This window comes from Gastrolobium bilobum, unplaced genomic scaffold (assembly GCF_033153095.1).
Source record: "Gastrolobium bilobum isolate Gb01-03AN ecotype WA unplaced genomic scaffold, APGP_CSIRO_Gbil_v1 utg16462, whole genome shotgun sequence".
NCBI lineage: Eukaryota > Viridiplantae > Streptophyta > Magnoliopsida > Fabales > Fabaceae > Gastrolobium > Gastrolobium bilobum.
In genome coordinates, this window is record NW_026896883.1 from 21,737 (window position 1) to 42,070 (window position 20,334).

Here is a 20,334-nt window from a genome sequence, read left to right on the forward strand (position 1 = left end):
TAAATCTTAACATACAATAATATGGGATATTGGTCTTTGCCTTAGGATTAATCCATTCTATTTCTCGATTGAGGCAAGGGAAGGGATAAACCTGTCATCTTGGCATGATAGATGTCAACAGTTTGAATTTTGATTATTTATTCCTAAATCCAATATGTGTTTTTCTATTAAGCAGGGTTATATTTTAGGACTACTCAATTCTATTTTCCGATCGAGTCAAGGGAAGGGGTAAACCTGTCATCTTGACATGGTAGAAGTCATCAGTTTGAATCGGATTATTCCTAAATCCAATATATATTTTTTTATTGAAAAAAGTGTTTGTCTTTTTAAATGACATAACTTACATCATTTTACTCTCACAAAGAGATGGGACTCATACTTTTATTTTTTTGTCCACTCTCTCTCTCCTCTTCTATCTATCTCTTTCTCTCACTTAAAATGACACAACTTTACATCCTTTAAAATGACACACATTTTACCCTTTTCTATTAAGCAGGTTATATTTCCGGGGCGAAAAGCAAATATGAAGTGCATGAACATAAGCTATTCCTTCCTTAAAATAAAAGGGAATTTTGAATCAATTTTATCTACAAACAAGGAAGTTATAAGTAATGTGATAGGTACTGGAGAGGAAATTGGAAATAAAAGATAATCAAACAGAGGCAAACTTTTGATATTGATTAATGAGAAAACAGAATTACAGATTTTAGGAACATTGAAATGAAAAGTGCTGAAATAACAAGATAAAAGAAAATGAAAAGAAATACATAAAGTTAAAAAAAAAAAGATATTCCTGAACAATTCGAGAGGCTAAGAGGACTCTCCCAGTATCCAAATGGATCCCAATACTTTACAAAATTACTCTCTCTGGTAGTTCCAAGTACTATTTATACCAGCTGCATAGTCTTCACGTTGCTCATGTTGTATAGCACTTTCTTCCACATTCTATTAGTAATTATCACAAAACACATTTCGTGAATATTCCTTCCTAACTGCCTTGTTGCTGACTCAGTCCAATTGCTTTGAGGGTGGTATCGTATCATAATGCAATTAAGAATCTTACGGCATGCTTTTCATATGCAAGTCGGGACATGAAATGGTGTTCCCAAATGGTGGACTTGGAGATTCCAGGAAAACAATTCCTTGTTTTAAAAAATATAAATCCAATATGACGAAGGGATAGAACAAGAAAGAGACAAGAGAGGTTGTAAGTAATTTTGTTTAATTATTAAATTAAGTTTAAAACTACTTCAGTTGCAGGTATTTTGATTGTTTCACTAATTTTACTTCCAAACAATACGAAAGTTCAACAACAACAACAACAAAAAAAGGAAAGATAGTTATGTAAATTGTAAGTTACTTATAGGTTGTGTGCCCAAAAAATTTGAAGAGTTACATGAGAGAAAAAAAAAAAGTAACATTCTTATACTATGTAGTGAGAAGGAAATAAAATTTTAATATCCAAGGAGGAGAAAGTTTTAAGATTTTCGTTTCTCTGATTACTTTGCTTTTCTTATGAACTAAATTTTTGAGATACCTTTGATTGACACCTCTTCCTGAACCAGTGAACCTGGTGTTACAGCGGACATTCTTTTGAAACAAGTGAGCAAATATGAAGAAAGTTCATATAATATGTGGATTGTCAAGACTTGTTGCTATTGTTGTTCCTGAAGAATTGGAGCAGTTAATAGGAAATTTTAAGAAAATTGCCATTCAATATTTCAAATTGAACATCAGATTTCCAGTGACAAAAAAAAGTCAATTTGTTAAAAGAGGTTACTCATGAATGATTAACTCAACTTTTTCATGCTGAAAGGCCAAGAGCACCTAATCGCCATTTAGAAATTTACAAAAGCAATGTATATATATAATGCAAATGTTTTCTCTATACTTGATCATAATCACAACCAGTACCCCAAAGAGGAGAAGTTTTCAAGGGTGTTGAAGAATTTACACATACATCTAATCTATTTCTAAATATCACTTCACTTGTCCTTAATAATACAGGGAGAGGAAAACACACCCCCATTTCTACACACAGTTTATGCCTAAGCTTAATTCTATTCTCTAAGCTAAATGAGAAATATTGTGGAAACTCTTTCAGCTCCTTCAAATCTCTTCCCATCTCCACCACAAAGTAATTGTATTTAGGCTCCAAATTATTCTTAATACTATAACAAAACAGTTGAGGAAATCTTCGGAACATTGAAGTTGCATCGCGGCGAGAAAACCCAATATTCTCTAAATAATTAATCCTGGGTATAAGCTTTTCTTCAACACTACATGATAACAAATTGGTATGTTTGTTTACCTCTTCTATGCCAATACTTTGGAGGAAGTATAGGGTAGGACGAAGTTGCTTATTAACACTGCAGACAAGCAATCTCGGACGACGATTTATAACCCGTTTAATATCTGAACCTCTTACATGAGCTTCGCGGAAAAGGAAGGTGAAGACAGGGATGATATCTGAGACTTGTGTGGTCAGAATCTCAGGGCACATGCCAACTATACGCTGAAACTCAATTGCAGTGAAATCCATGGAGGTCATGTATTCCACGGTGGATTTTATGTTGGCGAGAGAGGCTGTGATCAGCATTGGATACTTTTCAATAAGTGAGAATGAGTCAATACCAATGGACTCCAGAAAGAGGACTTTTTCGTGGAAACCAGTATCATAATTGAGAGGGAGAGTTTGCTTTGGAGTTGGACACCGCCACTTTGTAACCTGTAGTGCAGCGGAAGCAAAAGAAATTTCAAGCTGATGGTAATTTATTCATTAATAACCAGTTAAACACGCAAGCAAATAGTCCATTTTAAAAAATATTTCCCCATTAAACCCCGACTAGCAAGGATAAGGGTGAGGGAAATCCTTATATATAGCCTAGCCTCACCCTTGCATATTTATAAAGAGGCTATTTTTCGGATTCAAACAAACAACCTTTCAGTCACGAAGGAACAGCTTTACCACTACTTCAGGCTTGCCCTCTTTAAGCAAATAGTCCATTCTCTTACTGAAAAAATGAAATTAATATGCATGTTTCAGCAGACAAACAAACCAAAGAAAGTTATCATTGACACGCCAAAGTCTAGCATGTAGATTCCTAATCAAAAACAGCATCTGTCTCAAAATCTGGCTCTCCATTCAAATGGATGTTCACTATATTATAGGATGAAAATAATATGCATACCAGAGAGCAAGTTTTTGCAAAGAAGATTCAAAACTATTGTAGTATTATAATTAAAAGTAATTCTTCTGTTGAACACTTTATGGTTTGCATATATCAATAAGATATTGTATGAATGCACGTTTAGACAACCAATGTCCCAATTGAACCATTGATCAAGTTTTTGACTTCCCTACAGCTTTTTTAGCCTTACAGCTAAAGCTAGATTTGCCTTCTCCCTAGAGTTACAAAACTACAATCAGTTTCTGTATCTGAGTATAATGTCACCAGCAAGTTCCACTTTCTATAACAAACATTGAAAAGTCATTAGGGGCTATAAAAAATAGAAAAACATGTTGAACACACTGAATCTGGCAGATAAAAACCATCTCCCATTCCCAGGCTAAGTGTACCATGTAAAACACTAAGGACTTGTTTGTATTAGATGCTGTTCAACACCAACAGAAATTGAACAAAAGGAAGAATAAACTTCCTTCCTATAAATACTATCTAAAAGCATGAAAACTACATAGAAAATCAACCTTTTTCCGTTGGTTTTAGTTAAAATCTTAACCAAACACACTTTAGCCTAATTCCAATTCGCAAAAGGCCACGGTTACCCTGTAACTATCCTGAAGCCAAGGAATCATTAAGCGTTTTAAAATAAAAAATGTAATTAACAACAATTAGCAAATGCATAAAAAAGACGACATTCAGTACTTCCGGCATTTTGAGGTAGCAAGTAGCAACTTCATCCAATATATAACCATGTAACAACCTCAACTAATTTTTCAATCAAAAGATAGCAGAATATTTATCAGCTGAATACTATTTCAAACTTCAATATAACATTACCAGCAATTTTTACTTTCGGTACTACACCCTAACCCTAACCCTAACCCCCCACCCCCAAATTTTCTTTTATTTCTATTCAAGAGGTAAAGGACAACACCCAAAAACATAGGAAAATGTATTCTGCAGATAAAATAGACAACATTCAATACCTTCAAACCTTGCCAAAGACAACCAAACAGTGTCTTAAAAAACGTTTATTGCACAAATAAGCAGAGAGACCCATTAAGGAAAATCTGAACTTGAACATTATTAAGCAGAGACCCAGTAAGAAAAATCTAAACTTGAGCATTATTAAGCACAAATTAGAAAAAAATTATAGCAGTGGGTTAAGTGGGTAGGGTAGAAATACTCACAGTGGCTCTGACAAAGAAGGTTGGTCGTCTACAATGGAAGGGAATGGAAGTGGGAACCCTGGAATGGAAGGGCTTGCAGAGACCAGTGAAGGATTTGGGAATGGTTTGATCAGTGGAAAACATGGGGTTGGAGGAGGATAAGAGTGTGGTAGTGGCAGAGACCATTTTTGGGGTCTCAGGGGATAGAAGAAGAAGTGTTGTGGTTATGGCTATGAATAATGAATATCATTGGAATCGCTGGCGTGTGCATCCAATTGGTGAAATGGTGGATGAGAAGATAGAGAGAATACATGCGTGTCATCTCTTATGGGGTCCATTTTCTAACTCACCATACATCTAGAAAATGCATTGTCTAATACCTAATGCCTAATGTCTAATGTTAATATCTTGGTTATATTATATGAAAGAGTGCTTGTCCTGTTAATAGATATAATTTTATCTCTTTCAATTTTAAAATGATGTTATTTTAGGTTTAGGAAAAAATATAAATATTTTGAAAATTTTATTTTTATAATTTTCTTAAAATATCCTTACCAAATTCTATAATAATGTCATTTTGCAATTTAAGAGATAAAATTATCTTTTGTGATAGAAAAAATACTAAACTCAAGATTACCAACAACAAAAAAATACTAAACTCATTATATTATTTTTTATTGTGTTAAGTGTTTTTCATTTTAAATTACGCAACTTTGTGTCATTTTTAATAAAACTATATTTTTTTGATATTTTTTTACATTTTTGATTTTTTATAAAATTATAAAAAAAGAAAATGAAAGTGAGAGAATGCAAAAACACGTCAAAATAATATAATTTCATTAAAAATGATAAAAAATTATGTAATTTAAAATGACAAATATTTTTTTCTTAATAATAGAATTTAAGTTAGCTTTTCCTAAATTGAAATAAAATATTTGTTTACCCAAAAAGAAATATTTAAAATTATAATGAGATATATGTACATTAATTAATTGGATAGAAACTTTTATATATATATATATATATATATATATATATATATAGGAAAAGTATTTTAAAATTCTAAAATGATGTGTATAATTAATTTCAAAATAAATTAAATTTAAAATCTAAAAGAAAAGAAGTTTGAAAATAACTTGTTATTCTTTAATAAAGAATAGGTTGCTGTTTACAAAAAAAAAAAAAAAAAAAAATAATAGGTTTCTCACCAAGAAAAATAATAATAATAATAGGTTAAGCACTCTTAAAAGAATGTACTCTAATTTAAGGGATATGATATTCTATCTATTTTCCTTTTTACTTAAAAATGAATAGAATAGACATAATATCATATCTCTAATTTAATATGTAAGGGTGGATTGTAGACTAATTAAATATGATATATACTTAATCTCATTTGAAATTTAAAAGCACTCCTACTAAAAGGTAAGAATTGAAATATGAAAACAGATAAACGAAATTGATCCAAAAAAAAAATTAATGAATAGTCGGAAAGGAAAGGAAGAAAACCCCCAATTCCAGTATCAGAATTGGTTCTGTCTACATAACCAATTAGATAAGAAATAGTCAGAAAGATTCAATTAATTATTAGGTAAATCCAACTCTTAGTCCTACAAACTTGCTACGTAGTAACCTTTAAATCAGATCTTTTAATTTTTAACCAGTAGCAGAGAGATAAAGGAAAGTGATCCCATTCACACCGTCAACCTCTTACCAAGTGTAGCTTTTGGTAAATTCTAATTCGTCTTAGACTCTGAAATACGGACACGGTTTTTTTTTAAAAAAAACATTTGTGTCGGATGCATGTCGGATATGTGTCGGTGTTCGACATGCGATCAATTTTTTGGGATACGTTGATTAGGGGGACACGCAATTTTGACCAAATCCAACATGCAGTCAACATGTCGACAAGTTTTGGCATTTTTTGTAAAAAAGAAATAAAATTATAATTTAAAAAAAATGTAAAAATATTTAATAAAAATTAAAAAGTTTAGAACTCTATCATATCTCGTTCATGCTAGACGTTGTTAGCCACTCTTTCTCTTCTTCGTCGTCGGTCGTCGCCTCTCGCCTGATCTCTGCTGGTTGTCTCTTCTTCCTAGGCTCGTCGTCTGCGTCTCTGGTCCTAACCAGAAACCCGGTAAGTCTCTTTCGATCTCGATTTCAACTATTTCTTCCTTGTGTTGATGCTTTTCTCTCCTTTGAGATTGGATGCATTAGCATGGTGTTTCTTCCTTGTTGTCTCTGCTTGTTGCTCGTTCCATTATGAAAATTTCATCAGTGGTTGTTTTGTGTGATCCAATGATGTTTTGCTGTCGTGATGTGAGGACCACGGTTCTCATATGGTTCCTGCATTGATGAATTAGTTGGTTCATATTTTGTTTGTTTCCTTTTTGTTTGTTTTTTTAATTGTTTTCATTTCATCCATTTTGCTTTATGGGATGCTATCTATGGTGTATAGTGAATGGCTATGGTTCTTTCAATTTTTCAATCTTGAATATTAATTTATTTTACAACCTCTGGTTTAGTCTCTCATAAAGCAAAGGAAGCGTACTATTTTTATTTTATTTTTAATTCCTTTTATTTTGTGAATTTCATGACTAGCAATGGATGTTGTGAAGCTGTTGATGCTCTCTACTGTTCATTTTTCGTGTTCAATTTTTTTTATTAGTTATATGACTTATTATAAGTTGTTATGTGTATTAAATGTAAACTATATTATATATTTAAAAATATTATTTAATATCAAAACGTGTTTTAACGTGTCAAAATTTAGCATTTTTTAGAATTAACATTTCGGAGTGTATTGTGTCATGTCGTGTCCCGTGTCGGTGTCGATGCATCATAAGTCTTAAATCACAAAACAGGGGTCACTTTAGCAATCATTTTTGTGTTTTCTTATTATTTTCCTTTATATATATATATATATATATATATATATATATATATATATATATATATATATGGGTCAGGATCATTTTACACCAATGTAAGTTACACTCTTAATCTTGTCCGTTGATCTCACTTATCTCTAAGGGCTCTAATTTTTTAGTAATGTGAGCCATTGGGTACAAGTGGATCAATGGTCAAGATTGAGTGTAAGACTTCTAACTCTTACATAGGTGTAAGAATATCCTGCCCATATATATATATATATATATATATATATATATATATATATATATATATATATATATATATGGGAAAAAATATCTAATGTTATTTTAGACAATTTCATCTAATATTCATCGAAACGACATTATTTTGGTGTTAAAAAATTATAAAAAAATTAGAACGATAAAGATTATTATAATCCTGAAATAAATTAAAATTACAAATATATCATAATTTTTGCTCTAAAATAACATCATTTCGGTCAATGTTAGATAAAATTATCTAAACTAACTTTAAAAAAAAAACCATGTATATATATACATGTATTGTTCTCAATTATATTAAGCATATTGCGATATTCTTTTCTAGAATGGAACAAAAATAGTTAGACTCAACTCAAATATCGAATTTAGAAAGCACACTAGTTGTTTCAACCAGTAAAACTCGAACCGGACAGGCTGGTTCAACCAGAAAATTGATAAATTGGTCATGTGATCGGTCTCAGTAACCTAAAAGACCGGACATGTTAAACAACCGTTATAACTCATGCAACTCGGCCAGGTTTAATTAAAACCGATGACCCAGTGGGTCATCGAGTCGGACCAGAGATGAAAATGAAGAAAAGAAAGGAGATGAAACGAAAGAGATTAACAGAGGACACAGATCTTGATGAAAATGAAGAAAAGAAAAAATGAGTTACACAACAAAAAGAAGCAAACACTATCTAGAGATTCTTGTTGCCATGTTCATCCAGAGTTGCCTCACACGCTTCTCCTTTTCTTATGGCGGACTGAGGATATGGTGTTTGGCTTTTTTTTTCTTGTTACTCTGGGCTTCTGCCATCATCATCTACAAGAAAAAAGAAGAAGTAGAAGGAGACAAAAAATACTATGATATGAATAGTTAAGTAGTGAAAAGGTAAAATGAAAGAGATGAAAATGAAGTTTTCACAAAAAAAAGGGAGATGAAACAAAAGAGATGAACAGTCGGGTATAGAAAAGATGAAATGAAAGGTGTGAAATGAAGTGGATAATTAGTGTCGTGGGAAAACGAAGAGACAGGTAAGAGCTATGATGCACCAACACCAACACTGGACACGGGACACGACACGACACTCCGACACGTTAATTCTAAAAAATGCTAAATTTTGACACGTTGGGACACGTTTGGATATTAAATAAATTTTTTAATATATATAATATAGTTTATATTTAATACATATAGCAACTCATAATAAATCATATAACTAATAAAAAAATTGAACACGAAAAATGAACAATAGAGAGCATCAACAGCTTCACAACATCCATGCTAGTCATGAAATTCACAAAATAAAAGGAATTAACAAAAAATAGTATGCTTCCTTTGCTTTATGAGAGACTAAACCGAAGGTTGTAAACTAAATTAATATTCAAGATTGGAAAATTGAAAGAACCATAGCCATTCACAATACACCGTAGATAGCATCCCATAAAGCAAAATGGATGAAATGAAAACAATTTAAAAAAAAAAAACATGATCCAACTAATTCATCAAGGCAGGAATCATATGAGAACTGTGGTCCTCACATCACGACAGCAAAACATCCTTGGATCATACAAAACAGCCACTGATGAAATTTCCATAATGGAATGAGCAAAAAGCAGAGACAACAAGGAAGAAACACCACGCTAATGCATCCAATCTCAGAGGATAAAAAAACATCAACACAAGGAAGAAATAGATGAAATCAAGATCGAAAGAGACTTATCGGGTTTCTAATTAGGACCGGAGACGTAGACGAAGAGCCTAGGAAGAAGAGACAACAAGCAGAGATGAGGTCCGAGAGGCGACGGCCGACAACGAAGAAGAGAAGGAGTGGCTAGCAGCGTCCAGCGTGAACGAGATAAGATAGGGTTCTAAACTTTTTAATTTTTATTAAATATTTTTACTTTTTTATAATTGTAATTTTATTTCTTTTTTTACAAAAAATGCCAAAATGTGTCCTCATATGTTGACCGCGTGTCAGATTTGGTCAAAATCGCGTGTCTCCCTAGCCAACGTGTACCAAAAAATTGACCGCGTGTCAGACTCGTGTCGGTGTCTAACACACATTTTTCCCCAAAAAATCTGTGTCCATGCTTCAGAAAGTAAGAGTGCATTGGAGAGTTTCGAGAAAGGGATTTTAAAAAAGTAATTGAGTGGTTTAGAAGAATATAAATAGGTAAAATTTGAAAAGAAGTATAATTTTATTAATATATTTTTAAAATTTTGAATTTTAAAAATTAGTTTTTAAATTATCCTAATACAGAATTATTAACATATAATGTTTTTTATTTCTTTTACAATACATTATATGTAGTTATTATATATGATTTTTTTTATTCACACAAAATTATATATCTTTGCATCCCTATATAATATTTTTTATATATATATTTGTATACTTTTATATATTTTTTATATAATATAAGTTTTTATGTATAAAGTTAAGTCATGCTATTCAACCTTTGACCCACTAATTGAACCAGTGACTCATTATTCCGGCCGGTTGAATCACCGAGTGGGGTCTGATAACATTGGTTTCAACTCCTATTTTAACTCCAAATTTAAATCAGAAAGTTTATGCAGGACATTGCCCCTTTGAAGTAGCAAATCTATTGGTAAGTGAACGTGGAAAAATCAAATTTTCAGCTCTTGTTAAGTGCAGTATTATGACTTTATCATGTAATAAGCAAAACTAAAAAATTGCTTCATTTATTACACAGAAAATGGTAAAGACAACAAACAATTAGAAAAAAAAAATAAAGAAGCAAAACTTTATCGTGTAGTGAGCAAAACTAAAAAAATCGCTCCATTTATTACAATGAGAAAATGGTAAAGGCAACCAACAATTAGAAAAACTAAAAAAATAAAAATAAAAACTAAAAAAATAAAGAAGCAAAACTTTATCATGTAGTAAGCAAAACTAAAAAAAATTCTCCATTTATTACAATAACGAAATGATAAAGACAACCAACAATTAGAAAAAACTAAAAAGAAGAAGAAGCAAAGCTGGTTCAAATAGATATGAGAATGGTTATGAAGATGGGTGCAAACCTCGGCTTTTGGCATAACCTTGACAAAAAAACTTGTTCCAAACCTAATCAGTTTCGGTTTATTAGTTGTTAGGAGTGGTGCTAAGGGTTGTGCTTGATAAGTCTCCTAATACGTATTTGGATTCTCTTATGTTAAAAAAAACATGATATGATATGAAAGAAATCATAATCATATAAAGATAGATTAATGTTAACAAAAGAATAGAGAAAAAAAAATTGAAATAAATAGTTACAAAATCATAACTGTTAATATACTTTTGTATGATTATGATATTCCTATATAATCATGTCATATTTTGTATAGTCGATCATTAATGGTGTATGGTACTAAATTTTGAGTTATGAAGTCCCAATAAGATTACAAGATAAGTGTTGCGAAGATGAGAATTTTGTAATATAGGAGCGTATATACAAGAAAAGATAAGGTAAGAAATGCAAATTATAGAATAGAATAGCACCAATTTAGAAAAAGATGACATAATCACAATTCACACATAAGATAATTTGGCCATGTAAAAAGAAGACAAAAAAAGATTCCAATAAAAAAAGTTGATAACATGAAGGATAATATAATAAGCTGAGAGAGAAGAAGACACGTGAAAAATATTAGAAGAGAGACCATTCGAAAAGATATTTATCTAAATTGCCTTCATGAAAATTTATCTTTGCCAATGACATTGTTTGATCCATTTTACCCACAATTCCTATTAGGTAGTGTTTGGTTGGAGACTTCTGAAAATTATCTCAGCTAAGTGTAAATGAGTTTCCTATTTCTTCACGTTTGGTTGAGGATAACATTCTCCTTAGCCATCATTTCTAGTTGCCCAGCTATTCACAGATAGTGTAAAAATGGAAGAAATTCACTGTTGAACTTGCCCTCTCCCACCATGGTATTGTTGTGAGAATCTGGATATGTCTCTGTTATTGATGTTGGTGTTCCCTTTCTGTCCAAATTATATTTCTCAAGTTGAAGGTACGACATCTTTATCAACAGAGAACAGAACACCTGCAAATGCTAATTCGTTGGAGGCACCACAAGGTCGTGGTTTCTTTGTTCATGATCAAATGGCAGTTGATTTGTACCAAATGGTGGTAGCTCAGTTGGCGCATGAGAGCTAAGCAGGTGGGGGTGAGGGCATGTGTTCGAATCTCCCCAGTACCACCTTTCGGAGGGGTTTAAAGCCTTAATCCTGGACCCGCCCCGAATCGGACTAATCGCGAAGCGATGAACCGATGGAATATTTCCACAAAAAAAATGGCAGCTGATTTGGGAGTACATGAATGTTTAAGTGCTATTCATGTGATAGATTTGCAAGCACAGGATGGTATAGAAGATCTTGTGTGACAAGTTAACGCACAAGATCTTGTGTTCCTATCTTAATGTTTTTAGAAGGATAGTTTTGTTGAAATTAAAGTTTTCCTATCAATATTTTATCTTCAACCAAACACACGTTCAGAAATTTAATTTAATTTTTCTGGTAAAATTTTGCCTAACCAAACAACTTTTTTAAAAATTTTCTATCTAACTCACTTTTCGTAGAGATCCCTAGTATTACAAAATTTCTCCTCAATCAAACACTACCTTAAGAAAATATTTATGTTGTGTTATGATTTATTTTTTTGGTAGACAAAAGGGCCAGGGGCCCGTGTTATGATTTATTTAGTCCAATACAATACATATAGCAGTCATTAAAATAATAATAAAATAAGAAATTTGAATATTATGTTTGATGGATAATTATATTTAAAAATTTAATTTAAGACTAAAAAACATAAAATTACTAATTAATTTACCCTAACGATGGTGGGATACCACGTCTAATTCCACCTAATTTCTTTTTGTAAAAATAAGAAAGGTATTTTTTATGGTGATCTCGTATGCTAGAGAATGACAATATAATAGAATATTATCTCATTCTCAAAATGAGAATCCTAAGTTTCTTTCTATATATGGAATAAGATTTGTTTACAATTTTTTTTTGCAAATTACACTAAGTACAACCGGTCGTACATTGCATGATTAAAATGTGACCGGTCGTACTTAGTGTAGTTTGTAAACAAAAAAGTTTGTAAATATAACCTGCTCTTATATATATATATATATATATATATATATATATGTATATATATATATATATAATAAATGAATTTATAATATAAAAATATGTATAGTTACTTTCCAAACCAAATAAGTAAAAAAAATTGAAAAACATTAAAAAGAAACTTGGTTTACGTATTTTTTTTTTTATAATTTAGTTATTAATAAGATATTAGGTTTGAGAGTACTTATTAAGTAAGATAAAATAAAGGGAATAACATTTGTCATTTTAAACGATAGAAGTTTATATCATTTTAGATTCTACCCGTTGATTTTTGTCCATCAACGGTTATAATTTATTGGATCAAAATTATTAATTAATTAATAATAAATTTGGCCCATTAAGTTTGATTCAATAAATTATAACCATTGATGGACGGAAATCAACGGTTAGGATCTAAAATGATATAAGATTATATCCTTTAAAAGAATAGATATTTTTCTCATAAAATAATGGGAAACCACTCATCAATCCAAAACTAATGATGTTCCTAAAAATTCCAACACATTTTTTTCAATTATTTAGCATTTCCTTGTGTAGAATTCTATGTATAATCAAATTGTGATATAAATAATAATAAACAACACACAAGTCATAGGAAGAAATAGAAAAAGAATAATTGATCAATATTAAATGTGTATATTATACAAAACACCCAAAAATAATTAAATATAAGTTTGCTAGTGGATACTCTATACTATTCTCCGCAATAATCTAGGCATTTAAAGTATATTATTGTGTAAATTTATGTTCTATCGATACTGACCCGGATATGAAATACGATACGATATTCCGATACATTAATTTTAAAAAATATTGAATTTTGATATTTTAGGACACATTTTGATATTAAATAATATTTTTAATTTATGTAGTATATATTATATTTAATATTCAATAATTTAATAAAAAAATTAATTAAATTCATAATACTCATCAATTTTACAAAGAAACATAAGATGTAAATCTTTATTATTATATTTTTAACTTGAAAGTATCTTATACACTCCAGTGAGATTTATTCGGTATCTATTTTTTATTTTTATTATAACAATTTGGTAAATTATCGATCAATTTTTCATAATATATAATAAAATTTCAAATATTATAGATATCAGAATGTGTCATAGTGACAATCTGATATATAGTCGTAAAATGTAAAACACGACATTGCAAGTTTTTTGAAATGTGATGCAACATAACTGTAGATACTCTTCAAAGTATAAAATATATGCAAAGTATAAAATATGAGTAAGGATATTCTAACTACCAAAAATTCTTACTACTAACTTATTACCCATCACATCAAAGAGAGAGAATGTTACAAAATTTTTGAAGAGAGAGAAAATATTAATCTAATGGTGATTAGATAAGTAGTAAGTTGGTAATGAAAAAATTTGGTAGTGAGAATATCTCTCTTCATAAAATATATGCAAGTATGATTGATGATGAAATTTTTTCCTGCATAAAAGAGAATGATCATCGTTGATCATCTAGTAAGCTTTTCTCCAAAAGGAAGGTTATCTAATTATTGTAATAAAACAAAAGAGAAATCATATTCTTACGTTGCATAAGATGGATCTCTCATGTCACTCTCTCTTTAAAAAATGTGCCTTTTTTTTCTTTTTCTTTTTTTTAAAAAGTTGATGGAGCCCACTTTATTTGTCTCTTAACATAAGAAAATTTCTCTCGTACTACACAAGAGAAGTAATCTCCTAAAACAAAATTCATTGACAGCTAACATTACTTTAAAATTTCAATATAATTTATAAGATGCAATCAAACTTACGTTTGATTTTTTGCGCAATCAAAATGGAATTTTTTAAATAGAATTTAAAAATTTGTTTATTTTCTAATTTAAATAAAAAGTAAAAAAAAAATTAAAAAAATAAGAATTTCTCAAAATAATATTATTTGGAGAATTATTTCTATTAATTAAAATAATTTATTTATTTTAGCACAGCAAACAAAAATGATGGAAAAATAAATAAAGATGGGGAGAATCACGGTTTGAGTGTTGAAAATCGATTGTGAGCAGTTTGCTTTGCAAATTCTGTGTAGCTTTGGGAAGCAATCATCAATAATGGGAAGTGATAGAAAATCCAAGCGAACCAGTTTCGATTCACCCTCCGAATCCCAAGGTACTTCATTTTTTCCCTTCACTTTGTAATTCCTTTTATTTTTTACACCCTTCACTTTGCAACCTGCTTGGCTTCGAGAAAACGAAAGAAAGTTTTTAGGGGTTGGAAAAAAAATTTGATCTTTTGCATTAAATCTCACTCATAAGCTGAGATTATTGAGTATTTGAATCATGGGTTATGCAAAATAGTGAGAGAGAAAGCTGGGTACACCTTGGTCTGTTTTTTGGGTGTGTGGTTTTTTTTTTTTTTTGGTATTTATTTGTGCTATTATTATTTTGTTAATTGTATTGTTAATCCACAGATGAGAAGAAAAGCAAGAGGCAGAGAACGGTAGAGGATGAGGAAAAGAAGAACCGAAAGAGGGAAAAGAAAGAGAAAAGGAAAGACAAGAAATCTCATAAGCATTCCAAAGAAAATTCTGATAAGGGTGAGCATGATATTTTATTTTTTATTTTTTTGAAGTTTGATTTGATTATAACTCTTAGTAATTAATAATGATCAATTTGGCCAATATGTTTAAGCATTAAACTAAAAAAATTGTGTTTTTTTTTTCCTTTGCTTCACTGTAGTAGCTGCAGGACATAGAAGTAATTGATTCATTTTCTGAACTTTTATTATGGGATTTGCATACATGCATATTTATTATGGGTTGATTATCTGGTTTGGACAATGAAGTTCAACCTTGGCACGACTTTTTGTATTAAATATTGAATAACTGAATATGATAAGAATATGCAACCTAGACAATCAATGAATGGTAATTTTAACCTTGCTTGTATAAGTGTATAAGTAGTGTTGCCTTCAAAGTGCTTAAAGACTGTGATGGTCTATATAAGATTAGGACCATATCTCTAATTTACTGAATTATTATAAAAAAGGAACAAGGAAAGGCTTTATCAGTAGTTGATTTGACATGGAGGGTCTTTAGAGATTTGTAAGCCTGAGCCGTGCTATTAGGAAGCAAGAGGTCATGGAGACTAATTGTAGAGATTGTGGTTCTCCGTGAAATATTCAATAATCTAGTCTAGAAAGCATGCCAATATTTGGGTGTAAATTTGAGTTTAAAATCAACTTTAGGTATCTTTCTTTTTTATAAATAGGTGTGTGAATAGGAGAAGCTGTCACAAATCATTATGCAATCATTCTCCAGTTCTATAATCTTCAAGGATCCAATTAAAATGAATATGAATTCATTTAGGCTTACATGGAATTACATGAGAGGATTGCTTCGAATCGTGCCTACACTCTAACATGTTTATAAAATAGATTTCCTACAATAATAGGGCTAAAAGTATAGGCATACAAATCCTTGTCCTGTGCCATTTAACAGCAAATTCTATTTGCTAGTTGCTACTTATTCCTATCTTACTCTTTGGAAATATTGATGATATATATTTGATTGTGTATGAAGTCATAAACATAATAATGGGATATTGGAAAAGATTGTTAGGATTATGGAATGTCATATTTATATGGGTTAGGGATATATTGGAATTAGGATAGCAATTTGGGATTGGTAGGTTTTCTTTTTACCAAGAATTTGGGTTAATTGGGATGCTTATTTAGGATTGCTTAGCTATCAATTTTGTTTTTCTCTTCTATTCTTTAGTCTATAATTTGCAATTGAAATTGTTCATTGAATTTTCTTTTTCTCCTTCTGTCTCCCTTACTTCTTCTTGAAGGAAACAGTATTGTGGAAAGTTTATGTACAACTTTAAATATTTGGTGTGATTTTCTGGGATTGCTCTTCAAGATGCAAGAGTCAAACAAACTCAAAAATAGTTATTACCTGCTACTATTGCCTACAACTGTGGCTAACATCTCACTGTTATAACTTCACCGTCTTTCCTTGAAAATGCCTCAATCTTTAAGAACAAAGCTTTTGGTCGTATACTTTTCTCCTTGCTCTGTTGTTTTCCATAAAACAGTTGATGCCTTGATGAATAGCAAGAAAAGTATAAATTTTCCATTGAAAGATTCTCATTTTTAATTGGTCTAAAACTTGATTTTTGTAACACAGGTGAAGTTGAGATGTTCACGTTCTTTTCTCTATTATGATTGTTCCTGTCATTATTACTTAATATTATATTTGATGAGTTTTAACTTTGTTTAATGTCTGTTGTTCACTAGACAAGGATTATGGTTAATATAATCTTCTCTATGGAATGGGATTCGTCTCATGGCAAAATATATGTATATTCTGTTGTTATTTCAGCGAAGAAGTTGAAAGACACGCACAAAAGCAAGCATAGTAAAGGTGATGGCCATATGGTGAGTTATATTCCCAATATTACTAATGCTACAGGCAAAGGAATCTTGTTGGTTAACTTTTTTTCATGCTGGAAATCTGTCTCGGATCCTTTTATCGGTGTAGTCACATGTTTTCTTCAACAATTACATCTATGAATTTTCACTTAATTGAATTCTCCCACCCCCAGGTTCACCAGCATTGACTTTCTACTAAATTTATTTATACGAGCGATAAAAGCTTTTAATTTTCTAGACAAAAAAGTAGTTCATGCTGCAATGTTCAACAGTCAAGAAGTGTTTGTTTCTCTTATTTTTAAAACTTTCGATGATTGTTATGGTATAATTTTCAAAATAAAACTCTTAAGATGGACCATCCCCGTGTCTACTCATGACATTCATTTCAAGAGCTAAAAATGATTTCTTGTTGATTGCCATATGTTAATGCTTAGTATCTGTTGAATATCATAGATACAAGAGGAAATGATAGTAATCCTTGTTGTATTAAACTACACAACATTGGTGCTATTATATAGCAAACCAATTGAAGAATACAAAGAGACACACTCAATGTGGGACTTCTACACTATTAACACTAACTCTCTTAACACTCCCCCTCAAGCTGTAGCATATAGATCATATGCTACAAGCTTGATACATAAATAATACTCCCATTAGGAACCAAAAAACAACAATGCTACATCAACGAAATGAAATGACTAAGTACAACAAATCAACTGGAATGACCATCAGTCTGAAGAGCTGATAAAGAGACAGTGCTGGAATGGACATCAGAGCATGGATGGTGTCGGAATTATTATCGGCAAAGACAACTGAGCTGACCAGGACATCAGCATCAAGATCCCTCTCAGACATTTCATTTAACAGTTGGTGAACAGCCGTGGTTTCCCCTTGACTATGCTACAAGCTTATTACAAGAAAGACCAAGTAACATAACATCAAAATAAATCTCCTAAATGAGAAACCAAAAATCAACAATGTGCTAAAAATGGCGTCGAAATGAACATCAACATGGAAGATTGCGAAATGATCATCGCCAAAGACAATTGTGCTGGAATGGCCATCAGCAACATGGACAGTGCTCCCCCTCAAGAGGAACTTCTAAACAGTGCCGAAATTATCATCGGCAAAAACAATTGTGCTGGAATGACCATCAACAACATGGACAGTGCTCCCCCTTAAGAGGAACTTCTAAACAGTGCCGGAATTATCATCGGCAAAGATAATTATGCTGGAATGACCATCAGCAACATGGACAGTGCTCCCCCTCAAGAGGAACTTCGGTGTCGGAATTAACATCAGCGGAGACAACATCAGCAACTTGGACAGTGCTCCCCCTCAATATGGATGATGAATAGTATAAATACTCCATCTTGGGAAGAAAGATGATTAAAGAAAAACAAAGCTTCGCGGAATCGGAAAAGTCGCCGGAGACGGCGGCGGTTCGTCGGAGACGGTGGTGGATCGCCGAAAAAGTCGCCGGAAAATCATCGGAAAAGTCACCAGTAAAGTCGCCGGAGAAGGCTGTCAACAGTGGACGACGCGGTCAACGGTAGTCAGTCAACGACAACGGTGGTCAACCCAACAACTTCCCAAGGATCATTCTTTTCTGATGTGACAGATCAGTCTAAGCTGCAGTCACAGAGCATACTAAGAAAAACCCGAAAAAGAAACGGGAATCCCTCAAGGAGGGTGATATCTCTCTATAACCATATTGAAATTATGGAAAATAGAACTAAGTTAAACGGATTAAGATTCCTCTTGTTAGGCTCTAGATACCATGTTAAATCTCATAGATACAAGAGGAAATGATAGTAATCCTTGTTGTATTAAACTACACAACATTGGTGCTATTATATAGCAAACCAATTGAAGAATGCAAAGAGACACACTCAATGTAGGACTTCTACACTATTAACACTAACACTCTTAACAGTATCTAGTCAAGGGCAAAGGGCAAATTCAAGTACCCAAGACTCTCCGACTTGCAAGGGTAGAGGTGAGGGTCAATTGTAAGTAGTTTTACGTTTACAACATTTTGCAAAGATGCATTGTCCCATATTCGAACTCGTGACTTTCCAATCAGAAGGAGTAACCTTACCACTGCTATAAGGCTTAACCGCACTTAGTATCTACGTACTTACATTTTATAGTTAGAAGCTGTGGTTGTTGAGATTATTTATTTGTTAGTTTATTGGTATTTATGATTCATCATTGTTATTTATAATGTAGGAATTCCAAGAATTGTCCAATGATGACTATTTTGCTAAGAATAATGAGTTTGCTACCTGGCTGAAAGAAGAGAAGAATGTGTTTTTCTCTGATCTTTTATCCGAGTCAGCACGCGAGTTGTTTTCAGATTTTGTCAAAGCTTGGAATAGAGGAAAGCTTGAATCGCAATACTATGAAGGCATTGCAAGCGGGCCTCGCACGTCCCATAACTGGAAAATCAAGAAGTAGCTCAGAAGAAAGTGCTGTCATTGGGATCCTATCTATGTAGACCATTTGTTTAGCTTTCCTTTCTAACCACTGACTTGAAACTCAGTAAGTATAGATGTTTTTTTATCTGTATAAATGCATTATCTGCATCAATCTTCAAGAATCACTTGTTAACGGAGGAAAAAAAGGTATGACGAGAGCATAGAAGAGTTGAATTAAAACAAAAATTTACCATCAACTAGTGGTTCAAGTTGCAAGGAATTTGTTCTCTTAATTGAGTTTGAACCCAGGGAATAGAGAAAATATTCTTCATTGTAATGGGTTTGAGAGAGCTCAAAATGGGTCAGATGGGTTTCCGGTGAATCCATGGAGAAATTTGAAAAAAAAAAAAAAAATCTTAGGGGATTTAGGTTATGATTTGGACAGTGGTGGATAGGCACGTCACTTTTGTTTCTGTGAATCAATGTGACTGTTTTTCTTGTAGCAATAGAGACATGCCTCGTATGACTTGTCTAGTATCTACCGCTACGTAGGAAAAGATTTATATCAGCTCATCTATATACCTTTTGTGTATCATTGTAATGAGGGTGCAATTTTTTCTTCTAATTTATATCGCGATTATAATTTATATCCCTTATATTATTAAGCACTCCTAAACCTTTTATGTAAACTCAACGGATGTAGTGCCGCTCAGTATTAATAAATAATAATTACATTTTTAATATTCTATGCATAACTTGCTTAAATTAGGTTAAGAGTTCATTCTTCATCTTCAGTACACTTTTCTTTTGTAGTTCAGAAGATTTCGGGAAAACATCAATGATATGTATTTATTCAATTCG

The 20,334-nt window shown here is 31.7% G+C and overlaps 2 protein-coding genes across 2 annotated transcripts; one reads left to right on the forward strand and one right to left on the reverse strand.

Moving 5' to 3' along the window:
* Positions 1-1,200: 1,200 nt before the first annotated feature.
* Positions 1,201-4,616, reverse strand: LOC133302626 (protein SEEDLING LETHAL 1, chloroplastic). The gene is made up of 2 exons (XM_061502434.1): positions 4,376-4,616; positions 1,201-2,728 (listed from the first exon to the last, which is right to left on the reverse strand). The coding sequence occupies exons 1-2, from the start codon at positions 4,538-4,540 to the stop codon at positions 1,886-1,888; spliced, it is 1,008 nt and encodes a 335-aa protein (XP_061358418.1). The 5' UTR covers positions 4,541-4,616; the 3' UTR covers positions 1,201-1,885.
* Positions 4,617-14,640: 10,024 nt separating this feature from the next.
* Positions 14,641-20,180, forward strand: LOC133302631 (style cell-cycle inhibitor 1-A). Its single transcript, XM_061502440.1, has 4 exons — positions 14,641-14,785; positions 15,087-15,212; positions 17,001-17,056; positions 19,286-20,180. The coding sequence occupies exons 1-4, from the start codon at positions 14,728-14,730 to the stop codon at positions 19,511-19,513; spliced, it is 468 nt and encodes a 155-aa protein (XP_061358424.1). The 5' UTR covers positions 14,641-14,727; the 3' UTR covers positions 19,514-20,180.
* The last annotated feature ends 154 nt before the right edge of the window (positions 20,181-20,334 follow it).